Consider the following 19,248-nt stretch of genomic DNA (forward strand, 5'->3'; position numbering starts at 1 on the left):
TTCGCCATAAGTTTTTGATAATAAAAAAAATTCAGCAAATACTAAGAAGTCTGTATGAAGTCATTGTGTCACCATTGCTAACAAACACGATCATTTCAGAGTTAAGGGGGCTTTGCACCGAAAGCACACACACACACACATGCGCAAATATAACAGTGTAGTGACGCTATGGTGTAGAGAGCCTCCCTCCTGCTTTTCACATGATCTAAAATCTCCTTCGAGAGACGGGAATGTAGAGCGGAGCGACAACATCGATGGCTGAGCGAAGTCACAGACTCTTCACAATGCCTTCCTTTTACACTTTATTAATCTGTCTGATATCCATCCTCTGCACAGATGGGACCCCTTGGACGCAAGAAAAGGTAATTAAAGGATTTGTTCACCCTTTACGGTCTCAAGATACGGTGTTATTGGTTCGGCAGTTTCACGGCTGAACATTGTATAAATCCAGAGGTAGAGAATTTTCAGCTGGAGCTCCCAAAATGTGGTCAGATCAGGTCCTCCTTTTGCTGTTTTAAAACTAGTTTAAAACACCACTTTTACTCCTTTATTTTTTTTACACCTAGTGTGAGTTGTTGGTTCAATTCAACTTTTTTTAATATGTGGCTTGTTATTATACATTGCTATTCATCCCGTATATGACTATATGTCTTAAAATTCTTTGATTTTTATTTGCATTTTATTTCCCTTCTCATCATTTTATTGTCCAGCACTGGGAATCAGTTCTGCTGTTTGTAAAGAGTTGTATTAAAGAAACATGACTGTTAATTCAAATGCAAAGAAAGCTGATTGTAAAGTAAAGCCATAGAAACGAATTTACCTTGCTGGACAAGACAATTAAAAAAAAAAAAAAATAAATAAATAAACGAATTTACCTTGACCATTGCAATGATTTGACATGATCAATATTATTAGCATGCCATTAATTAGTTTGCTTGCTTTCAGTATTAATTTATTTCCATCATTTAAAGCATATACCAGTTTCTTTTAAACACAACTCCACTGAGTCATGAATATAATATCAGGTAAAAAGAAATGTCTTTATTTTTGTATAATATTTGGGTGTCTATGTATTCAGTGTACAGATGCAGATTATCTGCCCTTTTGTTGCAGCCAAGATTGTGGTTATAGGACATTTTGAAGATACCAAATGCTTTTTTATGTTTAAATGTATTTTTTTAAATATTATGCATGCTTTTTCATCAGCACTCTGCTGCTGTTTTTGGACACTGTGTTGTTAGTGTCATGAGATGCACCTGGACGTGCCTCATCATTCATGCTCCTCATCTGTGTTCTTCTTTCCTCCCCTTGTCTTGTTGCTATGGCAGCACAGTCATCCCCATTGATCCTCCAATTGTGGGTCTTCGTATTTATAGACCTTAAGTGGACCCACTTTTAACCCTCTCTGAGCCTAGAGAGCCCCGGCCCTTTAAAGAGCTGTATTCATTGTGAGCATGTAATTACACCTTTTATACTTTTCACCACAGCTCTGCTATTACAGGATTGATATATGAGTCATTCAGTATGGGTACATCTCACACTTGGAATGGCTTTTGTGAATCATTATGTGTCAACAAAGACAATCAGACTTAAGAAATGTGCCCTAACTGGATTAGAAAGGAGGAACTTTTTCACAAGATTTGAGTCTGATGTCATTTATGAACATTCATGAAGTAAGGAGTGTTTGTGTCTCGGTCAGCTGCCTATTTAAGTCATTTATAATGAAAATGAGCAGATTTGGTTTGAATATGTAAGATTTGGCATTTTTCTATTATGATTTATATCACTTCTTATTTAATTTCCTATTAAAAAAGTTAATTGCAGTTAAGAGAAATAATTAAACTAAATATCGACTTGAATAAATATCCTGCATTAAAGACACAACTTCAGGCTTTTACAGGTTAAAGTATATGTAGATAAAATGATAATATATATTGGAGTAATAGTACATGTAATCCCTATTGTCAGTAGTAACCTCATTTGCACTAAATTTCTCTGCAGTATCTGAGGGGATGATGAGCGCTTTGACTCATTTCTGCTGTTTACCGTCAGCTTTTGCTGTCCTGCTCCCTGTTTCTCTTTGTTACCAGGACAACTATGGTGCTCAGCAGGTGAACTTTGAGACGACATGAAAAAAAAGTCATGGGATAAAAGGATCAATATGTTTAGTCTTTTCAGCCATTGATTGTATTTTAGTATTTGCTGAATTAATTCATACAGATAGAAAAAAAAAAAACAACTGAACCCATAATGTGCTCCTTAAACTCCTCAAACAAGCTGGCATGCTTGCAAGATTGTATTTGCCAGAAGAGAAAGTGAAAGCATGCTTTTCTGTCTGTGCACTTCGTTTCACAAAAGAAGTCACTGTGCTTATTTAAAACTATTCAGTCAATATCTCTTCACATAGCTCTAATTGGCGCTTTACTCTCTAGAGACATTTTTTTAACAGCTAATCAAGAAAACAGTGTTAAGTTTGACAGCATTACCAGTGGATTGAATTAACAATGGCATCTTTTTGACAATAATATGTCATTTCCATGGAAGTGGGGTTTTTTTTGGGGGGGGGGGGGGGGTTGTGGTGCTTTGTTAAAAGAAATCTGTCAAAGAAAATAAATTCTCTGCTCAGAAGAACTACATATATGAAAAATGATTTGCAAAATTCCCCTTTTGGTTGGTATTGTTTATTGATTCTGTTTAGAGGATTAACTGTTGTGACACACATGCATTCATGCTTGTCTACATTTATACTGTTACAAAATACTGTAGACTGGCTTCCACTGTCTTTGTTTTACACATGTGGATGCGTAATAGTATCACAGCAGACAGTGACATTGATTGGAGGTCACACTTATGACATTTACAAGCCATAAAATAAGAGTTTTTTGGAGTTTTATCTGTCTATATTTCCTGCTTAAATATTCAGGCGAATTCTACTTAAATGCCCACCCAAACATGTTGTATCACTTTGCCTGGTTTACTCTCCAGCTCCAGCACAGCGCTGTCACACTAACACAAGAAGAGATCCGTGCTGCACTATCTCACACTGATCTGGAGCAGATGTGGCAGAGGGACCTGAGGCCGCTGCTGGTTACCAGGTACCCAGGGTCTGCAGGAAGTCAGACTGTACAGGATGTAAGTTTAACAGACCTTTATATATAAAACATTTAATTTCCCTACCAGCTTCCATGGAACATCTTGTTTACCTTGAGAGATGCATATTTCTATGAAAATGATGGGTGATATAAGGAAATTCTTACCACATTCATGGAAATTTTGATTCAGATTTGCAATCATCAGCTCAGATAAAGGTAATTTCTTTACATGTTAAATTGTGGGAATCTCTGGTAAGCTGAAATAGGCAATAATGTAAATTAAGAACAAAACAGTTGTTGAAAAAAGTCCGTTTTTCTATGTGTTTGTGTTTTCGCAGCATATAAAAACTACCCTAGGTTCCCTCGGAGCAGGTTGGGAAGTAACAGAGGACAAGTTTGTGTCTCAAACTCCCTATGGCTCCTTGCCATTCACCAACCTGATTGCCACATTAAACCCATCAGCCAATCGCCGGCTGGTCCTTGCATGTCACTACGACTCCAAGTACTTCCCACCTCAATGGCATGGAAGGGAGTTCCAGGGTGCCACTGACTCTGCTGTTCCCTGCGCCATGATGTTGGAGCTGGCACGAGCGCTGGATGAAGAACTGAAAGCTCAGAAGGTAACAAAGCAACACATGCATTAAAGCAGACCAAATGGAAATGCTGCTTTATACATCATTAGTTATGGACTTCTTAGTAGTCCTCAAGCCACTGGACTGGATGTGAAAAATATTTGATGTGTTTTTGTGCTTGTGGCCTGCACTGACTTATATTATACCCATGAATCATGGGGAAGTCATGGCAGAAAATGCCAGTGGCTGAAAGCTCAAAGAATAACATAAGAGAACATCAAGCTGATGAAATCAGTTTAAATAACATGGTTAATATCACTGCAGATGTTTTGAACATAGCACAAACATGAAAGATAATATCATCTACTACTGTTGATAGTGTAGTACTAACAACACAGATCCAGAAACACTCAGGAACTGAAACAAGTTTTTAGTGCTGAAGCTGGTTACTAAACACATAAAACAAAAATAGTTACATAATTAACAAAAACTTAAAGGTTATTTACATTTAAATTGGAGGCATGTTAGAAAAACAACCTTAACAGGTGAAGTTTGTGTTGTTATATCTTCTTTCATCAAGCAGGCACAATGTTCAGAATTATTCATTCATTCATTCATTATCCTTAGTCCAGTTAAGGGTTGTGGTGGATCTGGAGCCTATAGGTTCAGAATTATTCTTCCAAATATCTGATATTTGCATTCAAATGCTGTTGCAGTGAACTCACAGCATGGAGCCAAAGGAAGGTTCGGTGCAAGCGAAGCAGCTTATCCTTAGGTTGTTAAAACAAAACAAATTTATCAGAGTAAATCCCTGCAAGAGAGCAAGTAGTAGATGATTGAACCATAATTTTTGGTACAAAAAATTCCCTTAGGCAGCATCCAGCTGGGGAAAGACTTTTTCCAGAGGAGAGGCATATCATTATCCCAGTCCAGCACAAACAGAAAACTTCATAAGAGTAAATATAGGGAGTTTCACCACAAGCCAGACCGTTCATAGGCCTCAAGAGTAGTACGTTTTGTTTATACTTTGCTTTAAGAAATAAAAATAAAAGAAGCATATTAGTAAGGTAGATCTTAAACAACTTTTTTTTTTGGATGGATTAAACCAAGCAGAAGGGTAACTGCTGAGGTGCAAAGGTCTAGCCAGCTCAGATTCAATCCAATAATGTCAAACTGCATTTTTCATTGCTAAAGTCTGTGGAAACATTTAAAGATACATCTTAATGTAAAGAGATGACAGGTTTTAGGGGTGAGACTTAAAGAGTTAAAGATATGAGGAGGGACCTCAAGGCCAAGATATAAAGTACAAAAATAGTTTAAGAGAAAAATTGATAGTCGGCTTTGTACAGGAAACCCCCAGTCAGGCATGGGAAGGATTGAACAAAATGATGGGTAGGACATCTAAACAGCAGGATGAGGTACGAGTATGAGATACCAATTCTTTGTGAATAATCTTAACGCTCTTTATGGAAGATTCGACACCAAAGACCGGAAGGACAGGAGCATCTTTATATTTAGTTGACAGAGGAGCAGGTCGGTAACTACCTCTTCCTGATCCACAAGCCGCCAGGATGCAAAGGCTTGGGAGGGTGGATTCTGAACATGCTCTAACCATCTCAAGACTCTTTAAATGAGGATTTTTCAATTTTGCTTGAATACCAGCACTGTGTTGAATATAAGGAACATGTCTATTAGACCAATGCCGACCAACTGGGGTCTTGTGACCTAAGCCATTTCTGCATTGTGGCTTCAACTTCACTAGAAGCCAAATAAGTGGGGAGAGCTGTCAGCAGTCATCTTACGTCATTCACAGCACCGCAAATGGATCTATTACAATTTGCATACATGTTAATACATTGAGTGAAAGATTTCTTCACTGATCGTCCCCATAGAATCAGGGATTAAAATATTTTTTTCTCTCAGCTCATTTTAAATACAGGTGCGCCACAATATTGTGCCTTATCACCACTTTTATTCACAGTTTTATACAAATGAGATGAGAATGCATAGCAGTAATCTCAGAATGTATGCAGATGATATGGCTTTAAGTGGATCTTGTTTATCATAATGATCATGCTTCTAATGATATTGCTTATGGTTCCAAACTGGAGCAGTAATACAGGGCTAGCTCTCTGCTAATTAATGCTGGTAAAACTAAAAACCTAATTTTAAATCAAACAGCTTTCCTCTCCTCATTTATACTGTGAAACCAGGTTGTAGGAATCCTCAAGTGTTTCAAATATAAGTTCACACATAGATGATGAGCTGAGCTTCTCTAATAATATAGATGAGACATGAAAGAAAGGGAGGGTAATAAAAACAGCAGTAAAGATACTTTAGATTATTTTTATCGCTCTGCAGTTCAGAGGAAAGTTTTATCAATACGTGGTGATTACACACATCCACTGCATGAGGAGTTTGAGCTATTCCCCTCAGGGAAATGTAAAGAAAAAGACACACAAGCATTCCTTTATCCCCAGTGTGCCTACTGACGTCACCAACCTACAGTGACTTAAACATCACTGTGTCGGATGTATACAAATGGTTCTATGTGTTTTTGTGCTTAATGAATCCTGTTTTGCAAATTGGCTTTTAAAGTACGTTTTATTGTGTTTTGTACGTTCCTTCTTTTCTGTATGTATAGGCGATAGTGAGTGTAAAGACAAATTTCCTGCTTTGGCAGGGCAGTAAAGTACCCATTCATCTATTCTAACTTGGATTAGAACATCTAAAAATGAACAGTGAAAAATGTTTTCATTAAGAAAGGACAAGTGTAAAAATATATTTTTATTTGTGCTCTGAGCTAAAGAAAACAGTGTGTTAGTCACTACTCTATTTTAGGACTTACTATTTTTCTTTCTTTACTACACCACGTGCATGATGTCAGTCCTTGAAAACATTATATCCTGTAATTTCCGTGGTCAGTTATTACCAAACATTACTCAAGTCTGTGTTACTGTATGATACAGAGGAAACACAACACTGCTTTGAGGCATAGTGACACAAGTTAGGCTTCATGACAAATCTGTCCGGTTTTAAATACACATATACACACACAAACCCGACTATATTTTGATTCTTCTTTGTTTTGGTCTATAAAATTTTGTCAGCGCTGTTGCTTCTGTTTTTAGATAGAGTAAGTAAATAAGATCCTGTCAGTCTTTTTCACAGCAGAAAATTTTGATATTATAGTTGAATACGGGAACATACAGTTGTGCTCATATTTATTCACACCCTTTCATTAAATAAGGAAAAAACAGCTGCCTGTAAAAATAATCTGAAATTGACTAAAATAATAATAAATAAAAAATTTATAAAAATCATTACATTATTATGTAATTCTGGTTCAATAGAAATTTTTTTTAAAAAAAAAAAAAGCAAACAAATAAGATAATTTATTACACATAAACTAATCTTTTGTTGAACAATCCTTTAATGTTTCCGCTACAGTCAGGTGTTTTCTGTTCCTCTCAGTCAGACTTCTGCACCTGTTGACAGGTATTTTGTCCCACTGTTCAACAGAAAAGTGCTCTAATTTGTCCAGGACCAATTTGTTTGTTTGTTTTTTATTCTTTCTTCAACTCAATTAAATGAAAAAAAACAGTGTCTTATATTACTAAATTATATTTTAGCAAATTTTTAGTTATTGTTCCTTTTTTAAGTCTCCAGTTATTTGAGTGACTGTTATAAATTCAGCCTTTTCTTTAATGAAAGGGGATGAATACATATGAGCTCAACTGTAAATGTAGTCTATATTCCAACTTGTGAGCTGAGATCCAGGGTTATGGTGTTACACATGCTCCCCTATTAGACATGTTTTATGAGAAACTGTTATTAGCTTACATACACTTTAAAATCACATCCTGTTATTGGATTAACCTGGAATGTCAAACAGAGCATCATTTCATCATTTCAGTCAAATGTTTGAATTCTAGCTTCGCTCAGCTGATGAATAAGGGTAACATTAGCATTCCTGTAGCTTCCTCCTCGGCCCTTTTCTTGTTTCACTGTCACCCTCAGACACTTCTCTGTTGGCAGACAGTGACAGTGCCTGTGACAGGGAGATCAGCCTAGGGCCATGTTTGTCAGACTCAGCTGTCTGTCACAAAGATCACTGTGGGAGTAGAAATTGCAGTGAATACAAATACATTAGCTGGTGCGGAGGACACATAATGTAATGGGTGATAAATCCTGTGGGAGGTATTGTTTGTTTATCATAGCAGATTTTTGGGGAAACCACAACTACGTCTAAATTTTGTTTTGTGTTATAACATCATAGCCACTAGATGGCAGCAGATCTAATAAAATTGAAGTAACTAAATAGTGTTCATTCCATCTTCCATGCAGAGCTCCAGCCCCAACCTGACCCTGCAGCTGATCTTTTTTGATGGAGAGGAGGCCCTTTTCCAGTGGACCTCCACAGACTCCCTATACGGCTCTCGGCACCTGGCCCAGAAGATGGAGAATACCCCTCACCCTGCAGGAGCCACAGACACCAATCAGTTGCACGGCATTGTACACATCACTTCTGATCATCCTTCTCTGTTTGGACTATATAGGATTAGCATAATCACTTAATCACAATCAAGATTATCCTTTTGTTTGCCCACAACATTTCAGTAAAATCTGCTGAGCCCTGATCTTCTCATACACACACAGCTCACACAAAGACGTCTTAAATTACTAAGTCACTCATTTTATCACCTGAGAAAGGGTTATGTCTAACATCACTTAATATAAAGTCTTGGTATATTTTTCTGTATCCTAGCAACAGAATGATAGCAACTGTTTATCAACAAATGGAGACATTCATGTGGCACAGATATAGATAAAGCAGACTTTATCTCTCTGTAGCTGGTGCGTGTGCAAGATGGGTGTGTTATGTGTGTCTTGTGGTGACTACAGCCAAGTGTGTTGCACTGTGAAGGACATGATGTCATGATCGCACCTCAAAACCCTGCAGTTGAGATGTGATTACCATGAGAATGGCTCAGTCAGGAAGTTACCTTCAGGATGTGTGGACAGAATTTCCCACGCATTCTTCACCCCTCCCTCTGTCTTCTTCTTTAGGATCTGTTTGTCTTGTTGGACCTAATCGGGGCCCCTGGCCCCCGCTTTGGAAACCAGTTCCCAAGCACAGGGCCCTGGCTGAGTAGACTGCAGGACATTGGTAAATAGTACATGCAGATTGATTATGGAGGCAGAAGATTTCCACCTGACAGCAACAATGAAACTTTTAACCCAAATACTGATGGTAGTCCTGGAAATGTTAAGAGGGTCTTGGCTGCAGACTGGAGATGAGGCGGGGCTGGATATTTGACTGGGCTGGATGTCCAACCCCGCCCGTTCAACTTTTTGATTGGATTAGCCCTAACCCTGACACTAACCACGCCCATTGACATCTAACCACGCCCATTCGAGATAAAACCACGCCCATTTGCCACCCAACCACGCCTAATATCCAGGCCTGCACCATTCCCCAGGCTGCATCCGGGGGTTATTGGAAATCTTTGCTGCTTTGTGAATTTTAATTGATGAAACTGTATAGCCAAAAAATCCTGACAAATTAAATTATTTCTTGATTTTTAAAGGTTAAATGTCACTTATAGAAAATGTTCAGTGTCTGTGTGTAAAGGTTTAATTGAACTAAAAGAATAACTTTTTTACACTTTGTCCTTCTTAAACACAGAGAAGCGTCTACACTCCATGAACCAGCTCGTGCAGCATCCTAACAATGTGCAGTATTTCTGGCCTGACTATCCAGTGGGCCGTGTTCTCGACGATCATATACCCTTTCTAAACCGAGGTAAACACTGCGTGCAACATACCAACCACACCACTGATTACACCTACAGTGCTGTCATCTCAGTAATCCTAAACCTGTTCTCCCAATGTAGGAGTTAAAATCCTGCACCTCATCCCCAACCCCTTCCCATCTGTGTGGCACTCGTTTGATGACAACGAACAGAACCTGGATCGCCCTACAATTCAGAACCTTAACAAGATCTTGCAGGTTTTTGTTTTGGAGTACCTCAACACCAGACCTGTTGTTCCTTCAAATCCACAAAATGCTCCATAAATATCTATGAACAAACTTTTATTTAATTACATGTAATCAAGATCTTCTGCTAAAAAAATTTAACTAAGCTCTGACCATCAGATAAGTACCCAGTTTAAGAAACGTTTACAATTTACTTAGAGATACTTGATGTAATCTTTGTGGACAAGTTTAATATTTTTTTCTATATGTATGTAATGCAAATTGGCTGAAATGCATATTTCTTTTTGTAATAATTTTATCATTGAGGGTTACGCTTCATAATTTCTTCTCTTCAAGCTTTCAGAAACAACATCAGCACACAGGAGCTTTAGTGTGTCCTGTACAACACTGCTCCCCCCATGTTAGTCCTCATTAACACAATGTGTGGAGACATTAAATGTCAACTTTAACAAATTTGATCTGGTCAACTTGACTCAAGATGAAGAGAGAGAGAATTTTTTTTGGCCATATAAAATTTGAAAACTTTTCAAGCCCCAAAGTTGAGGATAAGTTAACTATGAGTCGCTTGGGGAACAACCTAAGCCTGAAAGCACTTCATGTAACGATATCTGGAATCTTTGACCTGATATGTTGTATGAGAATTGCAAAAGGGCCACCCACACTGGTGCTACTGAACAAATTTGATAGAGTAAAAAGGTGACATGCATGAAATGGTAACACATTGTGTGTTTTAGCTGAAGGTTATGCAACATTTCCTCTCCTACATTTAATCTGTTCAGTGAGAAAAGCCATCAGTGGCAGGAAGTGGGGTTAATTTAAACTAAAGAAAAAACCTCTTTAGCTCGTATATCTTGTTATCTTGCATAGATAGCTTCCTTGCTGATGCCTCATTTGACTGCTTTTGTTTATTTGCTATTAGCCTGATTCTGGTGTAACTGCTCAAATAATATACACTGCCAAAATGAGACTTCCTGTATTTAATAATGAATAAATGTTGATTCAGAAAACAATGGTTGTACAGCAGGTTTTGCTTATCTTTACACATCTTTTATAATGATACTTTTTTCCTGATCTGCAGATAAAAGGAGGGGTCTCACTCTGATTCCAAGTACTTGTGTTGACTCAAATTGTTGTAAACTGTTTTTACTGTGACCTACAAACCAAGAATAGCCGTTAATGGGCCTCTTGTTTTCCATCTCGTGCCATTTCCATCAGCCTTTTTCCCATGTGAGACCTCTACCTCACCTCAGCAGCGACCTCATAATTCCTTGAGCCCTCCCATGAATTCCACACTACCTAAATTGCCCTGACTCCAGACCCCTCCCATGATAAGTGAATGTGGATCGGGCACTTTGTGCTGTAAGAAAAAAAGGTTTGTTATGCCTGGCAACAGTTTAGACCTAACCAGTGCATACCCTGCCTACAGAGGGATCAAAACTGCACTTCTGTGTGTACATTTTGTATGATTCTTTATTGTCAGCTTCACTTTTTCAGATTTTTTTGTGTCTTATAATATATAAGAACTTACACAGTGTCCGACAGTGTTCATGTCATTCAACAAATAATTTATTAGAGAACTCAAATATCCTTTAATCTGATTTTTTTTAAAAAAGACTCTTACTCAATATCTTGGCTTGATTCAGTCACAAAGCAAATGATCATGTTTGAACCAAAACAATGTGAGAGGAAAGGCAACATAAAAGTTTTATATGGCTTCAGATATGTTTGTGACTGCAAATAAATGCATGGGAGAGTCGACTAACAGCACACTATCTGCAGTTGATTACAGTGTGGAGTATCCAACAACTTGCTGTGTGGGTTGGGACTTTCTCCTGTTCAAGGTGTGTTTAAGCAGGTTAGAAAACAATAAGAGAGCCAAGCCAAGTCAAGATTTTGTTCACTGATTTTGAGGAGAGGATTTTTAGTGAAAAAAAAAATTGACAAAGCCTCAGAATTAGGTAACAAATGAAACTTAAATACGTTCCAACATATATGGACAGGATACATGGATAAACATGATACTTAATGACAAACTATTTCGCATTCTATATTAAATGATCTACATTATATTTAGTTATAAGTGTAGCCCTCTTTTGCCACACTAAAAATCATGGTTTTTCACTGGACTCACCAGTATCAGTTGCCTTATGTCACAGTGTATATGGCATCATAAATAACACATGCAGCAAACTCTTTAAAGGAATTTTAAAATAGTTTCTTCAACACGTCTCAAAAATATTTTCTGCATTTCAAATCTTTCTCCACATCTCTTATTTGTTGGAGGGAAAGGAAAAACAGGAAACATTTCATATTTGCTTCTGGAAGTTGTAAAAGCACGATTGAAACTGGAAAAGCAATCAAGTTTTTTTTTTCCCAGTCTGATTTTATTGTGGTACTGGAATGTGGGAAATAAGATAACACAGCTGCATACTAAATATGGTTTACCAATAGAGAGCAGTGGTGAGTCATGTTCAGTCTTAATAAGCCTCATCTCGGTATGTTATACTAACATTACATATTGGTAACAATATATCTTAACAGACTGCATTACGCAACAGAGATATTAATACCATTAAGTTATTATCGTCAAGCTCTTAAATGCACAAATACAAGCAAATTTAAGTGCATTCATCTATTTAAATTACTCAAACAAATTTTCAATGCTAAAATCTGTATGATTCTGCATAATCTGTTTTCCAGACTCGATATAAGGTAAACTGTGTAACGCAGTTTGCTAAACAAGTTTCTATACTTTATTTAAATGAGGGCGGTGAATGCACAAACAATACCTGCATCATATGCTGCACTGCAGTGCTCTCCGTAAAATGTTTATTTTTATATACCAAATTGGTGAACAGCCAACATTACATTTTTTAAAAATATGAATATAAAAACAATAGATTAATAACTGTGTATGTATTCCTAAACCATTTATAATGCTTGCCAGACTATAGCAGTGTCCAAGTGAAGTAATTTGGCTTGGAGTTAGAAGATTAGCTTTTTTCCCCTCAATAAATAATGTTTTTTCCCGGTGTTTCCGGTAGTCCTTGAACGCAGCATTAATCCCTGCCCAGGCAGGGAAGAGCTGTGGGGGATGTCAGTCCAACCTCCAATCATGCGTGATTGTTCAGAGTTGTTTGGTAAGTGAACACAAACAGACAAATCGCGCCAAGCTGCTGTAAAGAATGTGACAGAAGATAGTTAAAAGTTTATTTAATTATCCACCAGCGTCGTCACATTTGGGCATATTTTAGCGAGCGATACTGTGAAGAAGAAGAAGAAGCCATGGAGCCGATAACGAAGTGGACGCCGAAGCAAGTTGTGGATTGGATGAAAGGTGAGTCTGAAGCACTTCTTATTTACGATTAATTTGTATATTATTACTATTCACATTAACTTATGAATGCCTTCAGTCGTTTTTGAGTTTCTCTCGGCATTTTCCCAATGGTTTCGTAGAAACTATGACAACATACCTTCACTTCGGCGCATAACAATAGGACCGCATTTTCTTTCTGTTCCCTCTTAAAGTTGAAAAAAACAAAAAAACAAAAACGTGATACAGCTGTTAAATCTCGTTCACTTGTGTCCTGCTAATGGACTTTACTGAAACGACATAATACCTTAAGTTAATAAACGTTGGAAAGAGTTTCATCCGCATTGTTTTCATACTTTGGTCGTAATTCCCAAAGTTACAAGAACACACTGATTAAAAAAAAAACAAAAACAAAACAAAACTTGAGTTTGACACGAGTTTGGTTACTAAGTGAGGAATGTTACAGCTTATGCACTCTCTTATTTTAGTCATTATCTTTCATTAAATTAGAATGATGCATTCAAGTAGTCACGCTGTGGTGTCTTTCAGATTTTACATCACTGTTCTGCTGTGGCAAATTTGTCTTTCAGGGGAAGTCAGATAATTCCACTGGTGTTATTCCTTTTGTCAAAATAAATAGATAAATAAATAAATTCACCATCTAGGCTGATGCAAACCTTCCTATATGAGCTGGGATTTTTCATTCATTCATTCATACATAAACACCATAACATAAATACAACAACATGCTAGTTCTTTATTTATCGTTTAAATGCAATATCAAACAACACTTCACCTGCACCAGAACACTGAGGCAAGCTTGCATGATAAATCAGATATAATTCCTGTAGCCAGAACTCTAGAAAGCCCATACTTGTTTCAGATGCTACAAGGAATGCTTGCTATGACAGTGACAGTGTTAATCTTTTGAACCTGACTTCAGTCACAGCTTAGGTATGTTTAAGCAAAGCAGAGGCTTGGTGGAATGTAAAACATTGGTCGGAAAGATCTCTTAAACTAAAGTAATAGGGAAGTATGTCTTTTATTATATAATACAAACTAAAGGCTGTTTAAATGCCAATTGTTGAGGTATGCCTGTCAGTGCTCATCTATAGTTGGGGAGTTAAAGGGAGATTTTGGAGGGGTTAGTGTCTGTGTGTCCCGAGAAAGAAGCCTCGCCATTGCATACATGGATGGAGGATTAGTTGTCTATACAGACTCCTGAAAATCTGACTCAGCAGTTTGCTGTGTGGGTCCTAACCACTGGATTTGCAGACCCCTGCAAACACAGCAGAGGTGAAGAGCTAACCAAACTGCAGCAGCCAGCTCCTGAGTCCTGGGAACATTTAACACACCTCTTTCACATACAAAGTTGGTGGTACGTGATCATTGAATGGTGGTTGATGTACTCATAGATTATGAGTAAAAAACCAGGTGGTAATGTTTAGACTCTTTATCAAAGTGATTATTATTGTGGTTTTCTCTTTACACTTGAGATTTAGTAAAGTGGATGATGCAAGCATAGAGAACCCAAGACTCAAATCTGCCTTCCTCCACTGTGGTCTGACTTGCCTAAATAACCATTTGCTTTAGTTATAGGTGTTGTCTTTGAGTGCAGACTGCAATTACTTTGCAAGCAAGTGGATCTTGCTCTTAAGCAGCTAGAGCCACAAAACAAACTAAGCCCTCAAGTAAATTTCAGCATGCAGCACTTCTTTTTGTTATCCAATGAGCAGGATTTCCTACTTGTTATAAAGGTAAATTTACTGCAAAGTTAATAAATCAAGCTCATGCTTCAACATTTTTGTATTCAAGAAAAACAGAAAAGTAACCAGCAGAGCCAAAGTTGCGAGCAAAGTCCATAAAAAAAGTTTACAGCTATATAGTGGAATAAAATACCATCTTTTTAAAATAATTTGTATAAAACTTAGAAGTTAAGCAACATGTAGTGAAATAAAACACATAATTAGAGCAGGATCAAAGACTTATGCTGACCATTCACACTGACATCAAACAGGAATGTTTGCAGAGCCTGGGAGACAGAAGTGATAGAAATCAGTATCTCAGGAAGCACTGTATGTAGCCTTTTGCCCTCATTTGCTTCAGGCTGTATTCTTCAGTAGGACAGCGACTGCTCTTGTTAGTTGAGACAGTTGTTAATCACTTGCAGTGTTAAAAGATCAAGTGATGATTGGTGAATGTTTGTTACCAGTGAAAGGGAGTTTGATTCTTTGAATTGAAACACTTGCTTTTTTGTTTGGTGACTGGAGAAGCCCCCAAAGCACATTTCCTAAACCACAACCTCTGATCCTTCCAGCTGGTCCTGTGGTGTGCGTGATTGGTATGCCATATGTCATGTGTTGGACTGCTGACCCTGGGGGAAATATGCTCCTTCCTAGTGACAATATATTTCATTATATTTGAAATAGCTGTGAAACTTTAGAGATTAGATTATTGTTTAAGTGATTTCATCCAGTGGTATTAATACACTGACCCACATTGCCATGTTTCACAATGCAAAAAGTTCAAATGATATGCTGCAAGTCACTTTCCAAATATAGTTCTGATCCCTCACTCGCACTACTTGAAACTGGCTGACAACATTAAGAGAATATTTAGCTCCAGCTGAGCTGAATAGTTTCTCATTCATCAAATGTGTTTTTTTTTTTAACTTTCACTCCTTGCTTGTCTGCTTTGGAGTTACTGAGTGTAAGACTGCCAGGTTTTAATAAGGCATCCCAGACATGTAAACTTGTACAACTTCTGCCTGACTGGATGGCTTTTGTCCAATTCTTTAACAAGTCCAGACTGAGCCCCCACCCACCCCCTTGTGTATTGGCTAATCAAATGAGAGAACCCTATATATGGTAATAGATTAGACATGTGAATTTCAGTGGTGGCTGTTTTAGGCAAGCGATCATAATTTGGGCTGGTTATTAATGGCCATCTTGTGACCATCTATCAGCTTATTTTTCAGACCAAATTTCAGACCTGATTAGCCACAGATTAATGAAAGGAACTATAGATGAATGTGGGTCTTGTGTGTGACAAAAGCACAGTCCCAGTCAAAGTCCCTAGTCAAGCCTCATCCACAGCACCACCCAAAAATCCATCACTAATACTAATGTAACATGTACAACATGGACAACAACTGATCCTGCAAATTCATTCTTTAAGATAATGTCAGAATATTAACATCCACCTTTATGTGCACTTATGATTCACATAAAGATGGATGCTATTATATTATCATTATTAAAAGCTATTGTGTTTTTTTTTCACAAAAACTTAACATGAATTTTACTTGATGCCTTTTGGCGCACCATCTAAATGTTCAAAAGGTCCATTAAACACTGAACACAATGCTCAGGAGTCTGTTTGATGTCATGTGGGTAGACACACTACTAGCAAGAGTGTTCTTGCATCATGCCATGCAAATAACACCAACTTGCAAAGGAGGTAATTAGCTTGTCATATAAGTGACAAACATGTGCTGAATGTGTCTTTGTCATTCACCCAGTGCATGTCTGGAAAAATAGCAGAATTGTGTCAGAGTCTTCACATGCTGAATGACCTCACAGATGGGTACCCTGAGCAGCTTTATTTATAGAGATGATAGCAAGGTGTAGCCAATGATGGCCCATGATCCTTATCTGGTTAAAACAGACTTCCTAAACAGAAGTGCTTGCAGACATTGTGCAGGCACCTCACTCTTATTAAGGTGTCCCCCGACTTCTGTTTAAGAACATGCTGTGTCAGGCAAGTGGAGTCCTGTTTGGATAGCCATCACTCACATCATTTATCTATTTTAGCAACCCTTTTTGTTGTAGACTATTTGTATATGCTTCAGTAAGAACAGGTGTCAATATAGTCCAAACATATTATTGTGGAAAAGTACGACTTTGGTTACCGCCAATCGTAGCTTCAATTATTAAAAGGAAGGAACAAACCAGTATAATTTATTCAACAAAAAGTCAGTTTTTCCAGAAGGTTAAAAACTCTTGTGACATTTACCAGTTTCCTTTTGTCATGTGGCTTTTAAAATCAACCTATTGTGTTCAGTAACACAGTTAACGATGGTACATCTATAGAGAAATAGTCTTTAGAATTGAAGGGAAGTGGTGTAAGAGGATTCCCCCTGGGGAGCTGCAATTGAAAAAGACTGCTGTAGTTTTGTCACTGTTGGGCCTTGTGTAGCCTGGTTCTCACACGGTCCAGCCATCTCCGTTTTATAGCCTCGGGAGCTTCAACATATGGGAACTCTGAGAGAAATGATCAATTGTTAATGTGGCTGCCCTAATCTAGTATTCAAGAAACAAAGACAGTGCAGTAGTGGGTGTTTTAATCAATATTAGTTTTCACTGACAATTTCGCTTAAATTTAGGCATTTTACAAGTTTCAACACAGTTAAAATAATATCTGCAAGTAGCTCTCTATATGCTTGATCATATTTATCTCTAAACCAACATTGCTTTACATTCGCAGTGTTAACAGGGTTTTCTACAGCTTGAAGATATAAGACAAAGTGTCACCCAGTATCTCAGGCAATCCTGGGCTAGACCTGTTTGCTTTTTTCATTCAAATTCTAAATGTGCATTGCAAATCTCCCAAATGATCTCAGCTTAGTAGCCTGAACTGTTTGGCTTTGGTCAGCCCTGAAAGTATCAACCCATGTAGAGTCATGCTTAAGTCCCAAAAGGGAAGAAAAGCCCCAGACTGCTGCAGAACGAGAGTGAGTCTCGGTCAGAATGTAAATGTGGTCGTACGTTAGTTGACTTTGTAATTCCAAGTGCTTGTCCTCATGTGTTTGATGACTTTACATAAAGGCTCCTTCTTGTAGTCATACAATCATGCTCAGTTGGTGCCTGTATGATGATGTAAACTCATACAGAAGTAAGGAAAAAGGATGTGTGTGGCTGGTTGACATTGCTATCAAAGCATTGCTAATGCATTTAAGCTCGGATAACCACATAACACGAGTGGAATGTAGCTAATGTTTTATTTTCTACCAAACTAAACCAGCAGCCAAGTGAATGAGCATTTTAAACAGGTCACACATGTCCTATGTTACATTTGGGACCACCGGTTGCTTTTAACGGATTTAAAATCCAGCCCATGTGTGGGTTTTTTTTCCAGAGTGGAGTTACTTATAATCACAGCTCTTCCACTATCCCACCTGCTCACGTAGCAAAACAGTGAAGTGTTAGTATGATTATGAAGTAATCTGTAACTTTATGAGCTGTTACCCACTTTTGGATTTGGCTGAAAAAAATGCCAGATCTGATCAGATGTTGTTCAGTACATGCCCAGACAAGTCCATATAGTCTTAGTTCTTCATGGAGGTTGAACCAAATGTGTTTAGCTGTCCTCCCATAATAATTAACATGTCTGACGGGACTACGGTGTACATTGCTTTCTTTTTTTCTTTTGTTCATATATATATACATATATATATATGTGTGTGTGTGTGTGTGTGTGTGTGTGTGTGTGTGTGTATGTATATATATATATATATATATATATATATATATATATATTCATTTATTTATTTAGCACTGGGCAATATGACCAAAATCTCACACCACAATACAGCTCATTTTATATCCCCCATGACGATATACATAACGAGATAAAATTGTTTGTGTAATTTTAAGTCAGTCATCAGTTATGTGTCAGGTGTGCTTGGCAATGAAAGCAGTGATCTTCTATCTGCGGGAACTATGGCCAAATGGCGCTTCATAGGGAAACGCCTGTTGCAGCGTTTGTGTCTGGAGTTTATTATGAGAGCTTTTGCCACCACTTGGCGCTGCTTTTGCGGCTTTTGCTTGTTGACTCTATTCTTTATTCTGTATTCTTTGTCCTGATTTTTGCGCAGGTGATAAAATGAGTTGGTTGTGTTGGAGTCCGTTGTTGGGACTATGTACTAGTCTGTTGTCAGTTCCACATCGGTCTTTTTAATATCCAAACCGCATCCGTGTGACAGAAATTTCCCCTCTTTTTTTTTTTTTTTGAAAAAGCTCATCAGTTTTGGTTGGTTGGTCATCATGTAGTCAATTATCTGCTACTGTCTTTCTCAATGTTTGTTCATATATTGCAGTGTGCATGCTGTAAAGCCCATCTTGATGTAAAATTCTGCAGTAAAGCACCTTATCGTAGCATAAATGACATGAAACAATAGACATTTTCCCTTTTGTCCAATGGTTACATTAGACAGTGATGATGGACATGATAGTTATAACACAATAGTGTGTTTTCACAGCATTGATGTTA

At 37.7% G+C, this 19,248-nt stretch overlaps 2 protein-coding genes across 2 annotated transcripts in view; both read left to right on the top strand.

Annotated features, from left to right (window-relative positions):
• The first annotated feature begins 224 nt into the window (after positions 1-224).
• On the top strand, positions 225-10,326 carry qpct (glutaminyl-peptide cyclotransferase). Its single transcript, XM_079262572.1, has 7 exons — positions 225-362; positions 2,986-3,132; positions 3,431-3,712; positions 8,012-8,179; positions 8,735-8,834; positions 9,354-9,470; positions 9,562-10,326. The coding sequence occupies exons 1-7, from the start codon at positions 255-257 to the stop codon at positions 9,741-9,743; spliced, it is 1,104 nt and encodes a 367-aa protein (XP_079118698.1). The 5' UTR covers positions 225-254; the 3' UTR covers positions 9,744-10,326.
• Positions 10,327-12,760: 2,434 nt separating this feature from the next.
• cnksr3 (cnksr family member 3) overlaps positions 12,761-19,248 on the top strand; it is a 48,331-nt gene continuing 41,843 nt past the window's right edge. The window contains exons 1-2 of the mRNA XM_079262267.1: positions 12,761-12,805; positions 12,894-13,002. Of these exons, the coding sequence (XP_079118393.1) occupies positions 12,951-13,002 (52 nt within the window). The 5' untranslated portion in view covers positions 12,761-12,805; positions 12,894-12,950. The remainder of the gene's footprint in view (positions 12,806-12,893; positions 13,003-19,248) is intronic.

The sequence above is a fragment of the Telmatherina bonti genome (assembly GCF_933228915.1).
Source record: "Telmatherina bonti genome assembly, chromosome: 22".
Taxonomy (NCBI): domain Eukaryota; kingdom Metazoa; phylum Chordata; class Actinopteri; order Atheriniformes; family Telmatherinidae; genus Telmatherina; species Telmatherina bonti.